At 41.5% G+C, this 15,792-nt stretch overlaps 1 protein-coding gene across 1 annotated transcript; it reads left to right on the forward strand.

The window, feature by feature from the left end:
• Window positions 1–3,365: 3,365 nt before the first annotated feature.
• il12rb1 (interleukin 12 receptor subunit beta 1) lies at window positions 3,366–13,091 on the forward strand (the record flags this gene model as incomplete). Its single annotated transcript, XM_083766624.1, has 11 exons — window positions 3,366–3,420; window positions 4,576–4,698; window positions 6,461–6,543; window positions 6,893–7,115; window positions 8,657–8,794; window positions 9,373–9,477; window positions 9,828–9,986; window positions 10,777–10,941; window positions 11,346–11,418; window positions 12,013–12,082; window positions 12,587–13,091. The coding sequence occupies 11 exons, from the start codon at window positions 3,366–3,368 to the stop codon at window positions 12,962–12,964; spliced, it is 1,572 nt and encodes a 523-aa protein (XP_083622750.1). The 3' UTR covers window positions 12,965–13,091.
• Window positions 13,092–15,792: the final 2,701 nt, after the last annotated feature.

Here is a 15,792-nt window from a genome sequence, read left to right on the forward strand (position 1 = left end):
CATAATCACATGGTATGGAACACAGAATCCTAAATAGACATCATACAATAACAACCTTCGTACAGTATAATCGTAGCAAAAGGAATTTAAATTGAAAACACTCTGGTACCCATGCCTATGGTACCTTATTTGAACAGGTGGAGAACATTAATTTTCTTCAGAAAAGCACCCAACTTATAAATAACGTTACGTTGGGTATACTAGGGCTCAAGTGGTTAACAGTTAAAACAAAGGTTAAACATGACATCAGTTCTGATTGTTGAACTGTTTTGTGTGTTTTAATCGAGGATTAGCCAGTGAAGCCCCATCACCTCCTCAGTGCTTCAAAAATCGGTCTGTTGCTAATCTTTACACGTGTGAATGGAGAGTGCCGGCATCTATGACCAATGCTACTTTCTATCTTCACTTCAGGTGAGTCAAAATATACTGAAATGTATACTTTACTTAAAGGAACTACAACATGCATTTTAAAACTGTTTTTAATATTTCATTTCATATTGTTCATCAAACGTCCCTCAAACATATTTCTATTAGTTTGAGCCTAAATCACCACTCTGAATAACCAGTCCATGTCATTTTTGTCTGGCTTCTAAAGCAGTTGTAGCTGCAGTACCACAATGTCTTGATGTGGTGGGGGTGCTGTGTATGCAAATGATTCTCCGCCAAAACCTTCATCCCAGCTGTATGAATCCATACAGCAACGGACGTAATGCCAAGACCTGCCCCCGCCTGCCTCTGATTGGCCCCCTACTAGTAAGAAGTATTAGGTGCCCGCAGGGCGTGGCATTAATACAAAGTAGCACCCCATTCTGGCAGACAGCTTGGTAGCGTGCCTCATTAATCATTGGACTTCCAACCCACACCTCCCGGGTTAGAATCCCGCTGCTGCCACTGTTTTTTCCAACAACCACTGACTACTTTTTTTGGCCGCTAAAATATAGTTTTAGACCACGACGGAGGGGTGCCATCTCTAGCGAACTTGAGCCACGAGAGACACCGCAAGTTGATGTGTCGAATGTTGCGAAGTTCACTATAGGCCCCCGTTCAAGTTGCAACCCGTTATGGACAGAATAAAAAATCCTCGTTCCCCAGAGTCCCGCAAGTACGGAAAGTCGCATGGTGGCCGTCACTGGTACTGAGACACCGGCACCATTTTCATAGCCTGGTTAATAAACCAGACTAATATCGCACGGACCACGGGATATTAGTCTGGGGAGGCTCAGCTTGGATTTCATTTCCAGGGGGGGGCGGGTTGAAACATTTTCTCTTTGACGCAATTGATCAGAGCTACTGTCAGTCAAAGGTCTCAAGCGTTGAAAGTCACTGTACCAAAGCCCGCCCATATTGCATACCGTGTCCCGATTGGCCGCGCCATTTCTCTGGTGTAGGAAATGGGCGTACAATTGAGCCTCTCCAGACCGTAATCCGCCGGCAGGCAATTTATTTTTGCCAACGGCTGATTCGGTCTGGTTTATTAACCAGGCTACCATTTTCATGCTTGTGAATGTGACACATGACTAGAGGCGAAGCAGTTCCGAGTGTGTCGCAAAAGGGGACGTTCCGTAGGCCAATCAGAGGCAGCTTGGCTATAGGGTGTCGCAGTCCCTCCCCCTTTCAGAACAACGAGTGGCCCAGGAAATGAATCCCAATGCATTTTTCCCACAGGCATTTCAAAACGTATTTAATTAAAGACCTTTTAAGCGTCGTACGAAGCCAACTCTTGTCGTGACAAATCATGACAACAAACACAATTTTTCGGGCCAAACAAAGAATTAGAAAGTAGAAAAAACGGCAGGTTACAACACTTTTTTTGTTGTTTTTCTTCTTTGTAATTATTTGTTTGGTCCAAAATATTGTGTGTGTTGACATGATTTGTCACGACAAGAGTTGGCTTTGTACGACGCTTATAAGGTCTTTAAATAAATACTTTCTGAAATGCCTATGGGAAAAATGCATTGGGATTCATTTCCTGGGCCACTCGTTGTTCTGAAAGGGGGAGGGGACTGCGACGCTCTATAGTCCGTTTCTTTATGTATACATGCATCCCAACTACTCCCCTGAGTCCCCTCCCACATCTTTGACTCATTATAATAAAGCCCACCCACCCTTTCTCCCATCTCCAAAGACGAAATTCAAATTTGGAACTGAAGAGGGAGAGGGATACATTAGGCCTGTTGTGAGACCAAAACCCAAATGTGATGAGAAAGCCTGATTGGATATTTGGGTGGATAGAAGACACGTAGGGCAGCCCAACAAAATAAACATTTGGGGAAATTAAGTTTAGTAGACATTAGTATAATCAGTAGGTGTCTGTCACTATGTCTGTAGTTTTTGTAGATTTGATGTGAGTCATGACCTTAACCACAAAACGTACTGTCGTTTGATTCTGTGAGAGTATAGCTACAAAATACAAAGAGTGACACCTGCAAGTTTCATATCATGACTGAGAGCACAGAATCTTAAGAACCATGGACTTTTCAGTGGATAAAAAGTGATGTTTGGTTTTGGCATTAGACTGAAAACTGAATGATGATGTATTGTTGTGATATATTAAAAAAAACATGCATATCAATGTAATGTAAACAGTAAATAGGCCTACACTGGATTTAGCAAAGATGCTCATTTACATCTGCAGTCCCCACAAAATATAAAAATAAAAACATAAAAACAAGCCGATCATAGAGTAGCCTACATACATTACATTACATTACATAGGGGGAAAATGAAATACAAAAACAGAGGTACGAAACAGGTACAGAAGGTGAAAAGTATATATTTCAGGCTGTAAGACTAAAATAAATTTGACTTGGCTCATAAGAAAATAGCAGCATTTTAGAGGGCAATATATTTGCATAAAGCACAGTCAAATGATAGATGCTGTTTAGTATTTGAAATATAAACTATTTTCACTTGAACTTTTATGGTTTTAATTAGCTACTATGAATGTCTTGTTTTTAATAGGGAAAGTCTGTCTATCACTTTTAATTCTATCCCTGTTTTGATACATTTTCATGTCTTACTGTCTTGATGACACTGATTAGCTATATCGTTGCTGTCGGGCAAGACAGCAACAAATATACCTGGAAGTTCCTGAAAAGTAATATGGACATACAAGGTTTCCACCCGACAGCGACGATTTATGTAGCTCTGCTCAGTTTGATGACAACTACAGTTTGTCAACGGCTACAGTTTGTCTTGACAGAAATGCAGTTGGAGACACATGGGGGAGAACTATAGAGGAGAATATAAACTCAAAGGACTCCATACGAGCGGTGAGGGGGGAGGCGGCGTTCATCAGAAGACGTTTTGTGGTGGCAGAGCGTCTGATCCAAAACCGCTCTGTGTACATTTGGGTCACAGCTCACATGGGAAACGCCAGCTGTGTCTCAGCCAACACCTCTGTCATACTCAGCCACACAGGTATAGGTTACTGCAACACACATGTTCTTTTTCTGCCGCCACACACATGTTCTTTTTGTATCATTCATTCATTCATTCATTCATTCATTCATTTTAGAGCAGCCATTCGACCCACTTTTTCTCCCCAATTTAGTCATTGTGCCAATGAATTCATCCCCACACACATTTCTGTTTTCCTCCACCGAACAGGGCCAATTGTGTTCACATAGACGCCCGGCAAAGCCACAGTGGATTTGAACCCACAACCTCCATGGTGGTGGGCAGCCAGGGACTTTCCCACTTCGTTACTTGAGCGCTAATCATTTATTTATTGAAGAAAACTGAATTAATCCAGCTCAACAAATGCACATAATAAGCCACACACAGGGGAAATAACAAACACACAGGGAAAAAAATAACAAAACAATAACGGTCCAACAATAGCTTTTTTTCCTTTTCACAGTTAAATATGCAGAGCCACTGAATGTACTTAAGTCGTGGTCCACAAATGACCTCAGGTTGAGTTGGAGCGCAACAGAGAAGACAAGGGCTGCAGTGCAGCTGCTGTTCAGAAGACACTCAGACACCACTGCACCATGTGAAAATGTACAGTATCTATCTATCTATCTATCTATCTATCTATCTATCTATCTATCTATCTATCTATCTATCTATCTATCTATCTACTTCTGACTTTGTGTCAGGTTAGCATCAGTCGGTCAGTTTGTTTGCAGTCTCATTTAACTTGCTTTATCTCTTTATCGATTGTTGATTCAGAGTTCAATGGAGGCGAATGCAACAGACAATATGTGTAAGTACTCCCATCTGTTATTTTACATAGCATCACATCCCTTTAATCACATCACTTTAATTAATCTGCAATCCACAAGTTTCATGGCCAAACCAGGATATGAACTATGCCCTCCGGCATTGTAAACCAAACCTTTACCTCCCTGCTTAGTTTACTTTGCATATCGAGCTGCAGACAGTACTACTTTTCAACCAATAGGCGTCTGGCGTGTGTGTGTGTGTGTGTGTGTGTGTGTGTGTGTGTGTGTGTGTGTGTGTGTGTGTGTGTGTGTGTGTGTGTGTGTGTGTGTGTGTGTGTGTGTGTGTGTGTGTGTGTGTGTGCGTGCGCGTGCGCGTGCGCGTGCGCGTGCGTGTGTTGACCACCAGACCAGGTCACTGTGCTGAACCTCCAGAGAGACTCAGCGTACCAGGTCCAGATCAGACAGAAGTCCACTGCTGCCCCAAATGCTATGTGGAGCGACTGGTCAGAAGTCCAGATGGTTCCTATAGGTGGGTGAACTCACACTGTTCCTCAAATGTTCCATGGAATAAGTGCAGGTGGTCCATGGGAAAAACAATAACATTTAATCAAATTGAAGACTTATTTAAAACTAATAGGCATACTGTTGGCTAAAAAGAACCTTTGAAATGAAATAATCACTGGGCTTACTTGATGTCGGTACACCAGCGAGTGACTAAGTATAAATCAGGCCTGGAGTGACCGCATCCACTTAGGAGAATGATCTACCATTTCACACAATGAGGAGGTGTGGAACTGGCCGTCTTCTCAATACACAAGTATATATATTTGGTCATTTTCAATAAGTGAAACATGTAAACATGGTCCTTTAATCACACCAGAATTGTATACTTTATGAAGTTCGCATTGTGAAGCGTTGTGAGCTTACAGAGCTGCTATTTCCAAAATTCCACCTCACGACACCAGCACATGATGGACTATCAATTAACTAAGATGTTTTGCCTATAATGATATGGGCAATTGGGCATCATATCCATAGTGTTAATGTTCTAATGACACTTTAGCAGCATGCTACAGCCTTTTTGTTCTGGTGTGGTCTGGAGAAGATTTTAACCTCTGGCCTTTCACCTTTAACCTCCAAGGAGGTACAGACAGAAAACCAGATATCAATACGCGTTCGTTTTGCATGATTATGTCCATAAACTTGTGCCAACCTCTGGAATGAATACACAGCAAAGAGTTATAATTATTTATAGGTATTAATAATCAAAGCCCTATTAACTAGTGTACATTTATGTTTGTCCCTATGTCTACAACAATATAAATTGAGCCTATTACAATCATAATGAATCAAATATGGATATACAATCAATTTTACAGACAGAAGTCACCGATTAAACCACCAGTAGACCTCTGGACTCCCTCCTACGGCCTGAGAGAGTGAAGATTCCATGGGATCCAGACATATTTAATAGTTCCAATTTGTGAATATATCCAATCAGAATAGTTCATTTCTTCCGGGGGCCATCCTCCCTCTTTGAAGTGTCGCGTTGGCCTTCTCTTCCGGACTCTGCTCCCTGGGTGTGTGGGTGTGATGTGATGTGTCCAGTCATTATGAGATCATCTTTATGTGTGTGTATTTGAGCTTTCTTAAATGTGCCAGTCAGTCATTGTACTCTTACTTAAATCAACCAGTGTGTGTGTGTGTGTGTGTGTGTGTGGTGTGTGAACCCTGTACCCTGTGCACCACCCCCCTTATGTGTGTGTGTACGTTTCCCCAACCATCCTGCCATCTCATTGTTTGCACAGTCCAGTCGAGAGGCCAGGTTGACCTGCTTTGGGGGACCTGAGAGAGAGAGAGAGTGTGTGCGTGCACCGGTGTGCACGCGTGTGGAAGCTGTGTACTTCACATACTATCTATAGTATATAGTATATCCTTTTACTAATTCCATGATTTTAACTTGAGTGAGGCCTGTTAATATTTAGTCGCACATTATATGATTACATATCCTTTTTCCCCTTATGATTACCTGTTTTATTCCTTTTAAAATTACATGTTTATTCCATACACATAATGTAAATACTTTGATAATCATTTGAGTGGTAAATATACTTTGGTAGGCCCTACTCATATCTAGAGTGGTACCGTATTTATACCCTAACCATTTTAATAATCCCCCTAGGACCTAGGGCCTAGGTCAACGAGGGGTCCATCTTTTTTAAGTAAATACATGTATAAATCCTGCATGCTGTTCCTCCATGAATGAATGAATGTGTGCAATTTTGTTGCAGTGATTGAAAATCCACCTAAAGTTACTTGGCAGGAGATTGACAAAGGCACCCACGGCCACCGGGTCCTCAGTCTAACTTGGAAGGTACGTTGTTCTTTAAAAATCACACCCGTGTGAACTGAGTGGTGCAATCCCCCCCCCCCCCCCCACCTCTCTCTCTCTCTCTCTCTCTCTCTCTCTCTCTCTCTCTCTCATTAGCAGGCAACAGAGCATGCACTATACCTCTCTGTTTCTGGCGCCCCCTACTGGTACTAATAAGTCATATACTCGTGCTCATGACCGATGATACATAGGTAGTTACTGTAGGTACGCACGGACATTGCTGGTTGTAGGAGTGGTTGCACCACTCAAAAAATAGTAATAGACCTATCCTGCTCACTGATTGGGAGTCACATAAATGTCACCATCTGTAATGCATTGTGTTCTTGATCAGGCTCCGTCACTTGCAGCTGCGGTGGGTGGAGTGACGTACAGTGTGAATGACTCCCAGTCTTGTCGTTGCCGGAACAAGGGCCCGCGCTGCACGAACGCCACTGCATGCACCATGCATGTGTCTAACTCCCCTGTCAACATCTCCATTATTGCCATGAACCAAGTGGGACAGTCACCCCCCGCTGTCCTAAAGATACCAGTCAAACTAACCAAAGATATAAAGCGTAAGTGTATGTGTGTGTGCATATTGTGCATCTTGTTAGCTCTGTCAGGGCAGCTCTTGCCCTCTCCATCACTGTCTCCCTCCATATGTATCTGTGTTCTGTCTTTACTTATCTCGTATTGCGTTGTCAGACGATCAGAGATCTTCTTCGACCCACTGATACATCTGGGGAAATCTCAATTCCATATGTATAAAATACCATCCCTATAATGATGGACTGCCCTTAAATCTTAGCATTGGTTATACAACTCTGTTATTTGTTTACATCCGTCATAAGCCCATTCACTGAATGTAGATGTCACCTCACCAGATGTATCAGTAGGCGGCAATATCTTATTGTCATACTTGCGAGACAGGGCGAATCTGCCAGGGTAAAAAATGCCTGCAGCAGATTTGTCCCGCCTGCTCGGTTGTGATTTGATTTCCATGCCCCCAAAGTTGTGGGCCACCAATCTTGGAAATGCATGTTCAACACAGAATATATACCAATAAGACGCCCTGGGGGCGAAAAGCGACCTCGCCCTTACGCATCCGCTTGGGTGACGGGCACTGACGGCAGACTGCTGGGCGAGAGTTGGTGCTTTGCCATGAGGGGTCAGATCAACATATGGAATGAATTCTGTACTGGCCATACGTGTCTTTAGTGTACAGGGTTTGATGAGGTCAGATCAACATTATGCAATGTCAGAACAGGTCAGCTCCATATATGGAGATCTAAGGATTTGAGATTTGAGGTCAGATGTAGAGTTGCTGGCCAGCTCCATATGCAGATATGGAGATCTAAGGGTCTCCATGATGTCACGTGATGTCACGAGGCATGACCATATATGGAGGCTAGCTCTGGTCCATAGCCTTCTACTGCTTCTACGATTATGCCCTGCAGTATAAGGCTATGGGACTTTCGGTTTTAAATCTCAAATCGAAATCAGACCAGCCTCTCCTCTTTAGCGTAAATAAAAAAGAACGTTTTTGCTACTCACCAAAACAAAGGCGGGTTGTGTCATTAGAAAGCCTACTTTCCTTAGTGGACGCACTCTGAGCCCCCCACTACACGTATAAACGGTACTTTTTGGCCAGAAAGGAAGGAAAAATATTCTCTATGAGGCAATTCTCTGGGCAATATCGGTAGAAGGCACAGTGGAGTAACTAAAAGTATTTTTTTCCCGGTGGAAACAAAATCCCCTTTTAAAGAGATTTAAAACCGAAAGTCCCATAGCCTTATACTGCAAGGCAGAAACGTAGAAGCAGTAGAAGGCTATGGACCAGAGCTATATGGAGGTGTGATGCCACGAGGCGTGACCATATATGGAGATGTGATGTCACGAGGCGTTACCATTATATGGAGGCGTGGGTGACTAACTAACGGACGGACGGGAGATGCAGGTTTTCATAGTAAATGCGACCTACATATTATATTATATTATATTTAGGTAGTTCTATTCTTCTACTATTCTATCTGTGTCTGTGTTCATGTCACTATCACTCTATCATGTTTTGACATGCTTACTGTATATAAATGTATTCTCTTTTTCTCACAAACAGCTTGTGACCAAGACCATCTGCTATGGGTCCGTAGAAAGCCTAGAAGCTCCTGCGTTGAGTTGTACACATTCCAACATGGAGACCCAATTAGAGTGAAAACTTTACCAGCAAGGAAAAAGTATGATTTAACGAAACTACGTAAGTAGCCTACCGTCACGTGTCTTGACTCCATACACATCCTTTAACCCGGGCCTAGAACACTAAACCTGGGTGATTTTCACCCGGACAATTATACTTTTGTGAAATATTAAAGAAGGCTATCTCAAGTTGCCATGTATTGCTGTACTTCAATATATTTTGATGAGAAATATTTCTTATGGTATATATTACATAAATTTTCTACCAATTTCAAACCAATTATTTTTATTTTTATGATTAAAGTAAACAGTGAAACATTTTCAATTATTTCTTCCAAACGTTTTAATCCTGTATCCTGTGTGAGTCATAGCCAGGCATATCTCCCGATTGGATAGAATTGGTAAAGCTCTAGCTCTTAAATTAAAAAAATGATATATATCACTTTGTGTCCTTTCATTATTAATATATAAGAAAGCGCATACAGATACAAAGCATATAACAAAGGTGTCTTTTTAGATAAACATCCAACAATAGTATAATAAGACTTCATGTTTAGTCTTATTATACTGTATCATACAGTAATGGTTTAGTTTTAATAGATGAACTGATGAAATCTTATTGTGTACTATATGGTTTAGTTGCAGAGATGGAGGACTTCGTCCGCTACTATTCCTTTGAACACAAATGCATGAATAGGACACAGCAGACAATCAAAATGTGTCTCTGTTATAAGAAAGAGGGTGGTAAGTATTTTTAACATTAAATGTCATTGCGACCGTAGAAAATAAAATGTAAACAGATATTTTCAAAAAAAAAAAAAAAAACGTCTATTTTTAACTATCATATGTAAAAAAATATATAATTGGCAATTGTTTTCTTTGAGGTTAAGTGGTTTGGTGGTTAAGTGAATGGCGAGGTTAATGTGGAACTGAGCTGCACTCACTAAGTCACTAAGTCTTTCTTTCTTCTCTGAATGCTGCGATTGAACAATGTTCTGAACATCATTGTTTTGCAGGTGATTTGACCACTGAGGGATCGCTGTTATTTATTATTTATTTTTTTACATTAAGTTCTGTTTTCTCGTCTGTTTCAGCACCACGTGTTAAACCACCAGGTCTTACTTATAACAAGACGCACAACTTGTCTAAACTGTGGTGGAAAGCCATCCCTGTTGAAGACCAGCGAGGCTTCCTCACACACTATACTGTCTGTATCACAAAGTCCAGTACACAGAACCTGCATCCTAATGAGGGTGAGTTCACGTCCAGCTATGTATTATTTCCAACTGCGACATTTACCCACATTAACCCATTTAGACCGAGATCCCCAATATGTAACTATACCTTTCAATCCGGTAACTGTATGTACAGTATAGCAATTTGCTTTCTTCTATTTCTTTCTTTCTTTGCTTTTTTTAATCAATTTTTGAAGTTTTTCAGAAATCTTAGGTTAAGATTTAAAAAACGTTTTAAGGATCAGCCTTGCGTCTAAATGGGTGATTTTAATTTTATTTATTTTGTTGGTAAATAAATAAAGAAATATATATCCAAGTAGTGATGACTGCTGTGATGAGTGTTCGTTCAGTAACAGCAATGATTACTTTTTGAAATATACTGCTTTAACCTTTTTAACCAACCACTTATTGACTTGTTGTTATGCAGTGTTTTGAATAATGTTTGGTTTTCAATATTGCAATAGGCGTACTTAAAATATAGAATATGACCTTTTAACGGCAATAACGTATATCGTATCGATATCGCAATATTTGGCATAAATTCTGAGATATGAAAATGTGTCCATATCGTGCAGCCCTGTTGTGACATAATATATCTGCTATTTTAAGAGCTATTTACCATGTATTATCATTAATTAAATCAGGCACACACAAAAAACATTACAGATAACATAATAAATAATGTAAAATAGAAAAAGGTACAACAAGTAAGCAAAGAAAAAGTAAGATGTGGGATGTATTGAACTTTGTATGTAGGCACAGTATGTTGCAGTAACATGCAGATCCCATTTACTGTGTTTTCTTAAAGAGTGTCACAACGTCTCGGCCTCACGCACAGAGCATCCTATAGACAACCTGAGTCCAGGGTTCATGTACAACATCAGCGTGGTTGGGGTAACGAAGGCTGGAGCGGGACCCAAGTCCATCCTCATCATCAAAACAGCACAACAGGAGAGCACAGGCTGGAAGAATGGTGGGAGAGTTCTATAGGATGCTTTTAGAATTCTGGGGCCCTATTTTGAGTGTCTTAAGTACCAGGTCTTATGACTTAACTTAAGACCGGGAGGCGTGGCCAATGCTGTTTGGCTATTTTGAGTGGCCAAATCAAGTCACGCCTACATGTCTTAATTTAAGTCATAACACCTGGTACTTAAGATGTGCAAAATATGCCCCCTTGTCTCTGGACGGAACAGAGCTTTGTTTATACTCTTTAGTGTGACAGAGATTGATTATTTGTTTGTATTACTCCCTTATTCCACACAAAACAAAACCTTGAACCTTGAGCAAGTCATTGTTAGCACTTCCATATACAGGACTGAATATTTGGCTCATTTATAAGGTGTTGTTCTTTCACTCCTTTGCTCTTCTCCACATCAGCATGGAGTGCTTTGGTGGTGGTGGCGTTTGTCTTCTTGTTCGTTTCAATACTGTGCACCTTCATCTTTAAGAGGTGAGTGAGTCGTTCTGATTAGTCTTGTTAATCACTCCACCTACAAGCTCTCATCGTCCGTTGTGAGCCTGTGGTGAAATTGAATTACTGTTCTGTTTGTCCGGAACAAAAAAAAACGTATGCTTTCTCAGTAGTTGTAGAATAAATGTAGTAATACACTTTATTTACAGTGTATTTACCGAAACAAAAAAAACATTACATTTTAATCAGCAACCAAATGAAAACATGATAGCATATCAAATAAAATGTGCAGGGAGAAAAATGTATCGATCTATTTTCATGCTGGGATTTCAGTGGTTAAGGGAATAATAGTAAATGGTGCGCACTTTACATAGATTGTGCATTAGATTCACCTATTCACACACATTCATACACCGATGGCGGGGGAAACCATGCAAGGTACCAACAATGCACATCGGGAGCAATTAGGGGTTCAGAATCTTGCTCAAGGACACTTGAGAAATGGGAACCTAGCCGTTTCCATGTGGCCACTGAGCCACTTCCCTCTTGAATCTCATGAATCTTGAACTTCAAGACTTCCTCAGTTCCAGTGGATTTTATATCTGTGTTTTTCTGCTCGGCTCTCATCCTTAGATTCAAAAAGAGAATCCTTCCTCCTGTTCCGGTGCCTGTTTTACATCCCACCGACACCTACTGTCCTGAGGTAAACGCCTACCTGGAGACTTCATTTCAGCTGAGGTTTTTAAGTGGTTCTCAAAGTGGGGTCCGGGAACTCTCAGGGGTCCTTGAGTGGGTCCCAGGGGGTCCCCAGCAAAAAAAAAATTGAACCACTTAAGCCCTATATACTTAGGTTCATGTGACGACGCTCATGTGAAAGTTGGAGAGGAAATTACCAGCTGAGTAGATGAAGCATAGTGCACCACAAACACACACACATACTCACTTGTGTGTGTGTGTGTGTGTGTGTGTGTGTGTGTGTGTGTGTGTGTGTGTGTGTGTGCGTGTGCGTGCACGGAGTCAGGGAGGGGAGTCAGACGATCGGGTCTGTCAGTCTATATTAACACATTTAGCTGGGGACCCATCACCCATGGAACCCCCCAATGACCAGTGGTCAGTGTGAGATGAATACTGCAGTCCACAAATGCAGTCCACAAATGACACGTTCTTTTTATCTCTCCAATTCATCACTGCTGTGTCTCTTCAACAGGAGATGCTGGAGATGAAAGAGGAAGTTCACAAGCTAACTCTGCATCGTCAGCCGTCGGTTCCGGACATCACCGTCCAGACCCCCGAGGACCAGACGGAGACCACCGCAGCGCCCTCAGCGGAGGACGTCACAGACAACGATGACAGCGAAGAAGAAGACTCTGAACACCTGGGGGTCATCATGGGTGGTTCCTCCGACACCTCGGAGGATCCCTGTGATGAGCCTATACTATGTTCTGGATATAAAGGCCAGGGCCTGAAGCCGTGTGGAGACGTGGAGGTGAGCGATGGTCTCGAACCGGGAGATGGAGACAGTGAGGTCGTCCCGTTGGTGTACAGGAACGGTTTAGTCTTTGACATGAATGGCGGAATGAACTAACAGCTCATTTTCACTATGAACGAGTTAAAACAACTAAGTGAAGCGTGCAGTGTAACCTATTTCACAAGATCTGTTTCCATACGATACGTTTCACATGAGGTTGACAGAACCTAATTTGAGCCCTACTCAGCGGGTACTAACCCTGTGTGTTCTGGGAACACAGAATTCAATACTGTACATACAGTATATATACTGCCTGATGCCTGAAGAAGAAACGTTGCTATGACTCTTATTAAAATAAAACTCTTGGACCAGCGGTAGTGGCGGTATGCAGGTCTCTCCTCCTTCTCCATACGTTTGCTGCTCTGCTACTAGGATGTACTGTGTATACGCACCTGCTGAAAATTACACCGGGTGTGCGGAAGTCATCTCTCTAATAAATACTGTACATACAAAATTATTTTAAAATCGCCTGTAGGCTCACAATGTTGTAGAGCTTGTTAAAGGCTATTTTGGCTTTTTTAATTAGTTTGTTTTTTATGATGTACCTCAATCCCTCTTCAGAGGTGGTTCTGGTGATAATGGAAATGTGGAAAAGAAAAAGAAATAAAAAACATCACAGAACTTCACAGGCTCTGGAAGGTTCTGGGTTAAACATCAGCCATTAAAGCTTGTGTGAATAATGTGCCAAAGTGTGATGAGGCCTGCAAGATGAACAGCGTTGTATTGTTCCAACAGGAAGCTGAGGATACAAGCTGAAGACCTAATTGAAGTGACCTAATTATTTCCTCTTTATCAGGGGATTGATTGATTTAATTGATTGATTGAGTGCTTGCATGATTGATTGATTGACACTGGATGAAGCACAAGTACCCCGGCACAAACATACCACAATTACTAACTGTGCGTGTGTGTGTGTGTGTGTGTGTGTGTGTGTGTGTGTGTGCATGAATGTGGTGAGGGCAGTAACTGGTTGAACATTGTAGGTTCAGAATTATGTCCATCTTATATGTACTGTCTGTACGTACAACTAAGGTCTTATGGGCAACAAATCTTTTCAAACGGTGGGTCTGTGGATTCATCCGTATCAATTATAATGCTACAATAGTAATATAGTATACAATGATATGAGCAGTGAGAAGAAAGGTGAACGTCATGTGACAGGATGTGGCTTTGAAAAGACCTAGAAACATCCTCATCAGGCAAAGTGCAAACGCTTGCTTACTCAGAATACACGTCTAGGTCGTTATACCTACTTTTATATTGTCCCTCCCTTTCGACCCTTTGATCTTTTTGCCCACATTGCATTTTACATTTCTATTTTATTCCGGTGTTTGTTTTGAGCGCAGCAAGGAAACATATATCATGACTGGCTCTTGACCATGACAAGTAGGGGACGGAGACCAAGGTGTAAAACGAAGTAACACATTTATTAAAGAATGAACCTAAACTAAGCAACTGAAGCATGGATGAACTGAAATAGCAAAACATACGGATGATGGTGTATGTGGAGTCAGTAATCAAGTAGGGCGTGCAGTTATATGGATGAGTGGAACATGGTGTAGTGCATGGTGTGTGTGGAATTAATCAGAAACCCTGATGGCAGCATGTCTGAATCTCCCAGAGAACAATCATTCATTGCCAAGTTCTTGTAGGCTCCTGGAGGCACCGAGCCCAGGTAGGACCTATACTATCCATGACCATGAGCCATCATGGAATGAATGTTGCCGCAACTTGCACACAGTACAAAGCAGGTTAACAAGCAATCCCAAGGCCAACCACACACTATACCTTGGAGTCTAGACACACAGGAACGTATTACCACTGCCCACATCTTAGATCTACACACCACAGAGCAAAGATTAACATCTGATCAACTCTGTGTGTGGTCAGATCCTGGCTGCTGATACCGTCATGGGTTGTGTCCGGTTTTTGGTGAGATTTGCCGGGATCCGAATTCCCAAGAGATACAGCAGATAAGCTACGTTCAATACGCACAATTGATTTATTTAATGCTTCAATAATTTCCTTGTTTTACGAATCAAATATGCTTTTTATAGGGTTTTTATTAGTTCATTCCTTAAACATAAACACATATAACATTCACACGTTTGTTCAAACTTCCCCAATGCAGACTGACAAATAGTACCCTGGAACTTGTGCATTTGGCACGGCCTTAAAGTCTAATGCCTAACCTACTCTCATTTGGTGAAGTGTGGTTTATTGAACACTTGTAACTATGTGTGGCGTGTGCCACTTCCAACTATGTGGTTTTAAATCTACCATTCAAGATTATTTATTGGAGACAAGAAACACAAATAAACATTTGGTTACAACCTAATTATCATTATTACACATTACTAACATATTATGGAATAATGCACATATCATATGATTATATTTACCGCTGGCCTCATGCTGATCTCTATCTTGTCACGGTGGTACGGTGTAGAATCTAACTTCCACTTTCCATCAACAGTGTACTTAGACCAAAGAGAATGCCTTTGCAGCCAATCAAATGACAGGGTCAGTTTTTCTGCCCCCGTCCTTTAGCCAATGAGAAGCCACAGACACCTTTGCCTGTGGATTCTGACATCAGCCCCTCGCAACATGCTCCTATCACTTCCTGTCAAGTGAGCTGCTGCTTATCTCTAGATCAAATGTCTAGATTAACTTGGTAGATCATTACATTCTTATATTATCTAGGCTTTACTAACCCAGTATAATATTGGTTACATTTAGAACACATTTTACTCAATGAAAAGAAAGAATTACCAGACCATGGTTTCTCCCTCTACATGTTCTGCTCAGTTTCAGAGTCTCAGATGTCTTTCCTGCCAGGTCATAAATCCCTTTGTTCCCTTGACTGGCACTGATAAGGATTTCCA

Source organism: Protomyctophum parallelum (genome assembly GCF_964188405.1).
Source record: "Protomyctophum parallelum genome assembly, chromosome: 6".
Lineage (NCBI taxonomy): Eukaryota > Metazoa > Chordata > Actinopteri > Myctophiformes > Myctophidae > Protomyctophum > Protomyctophum parallelum.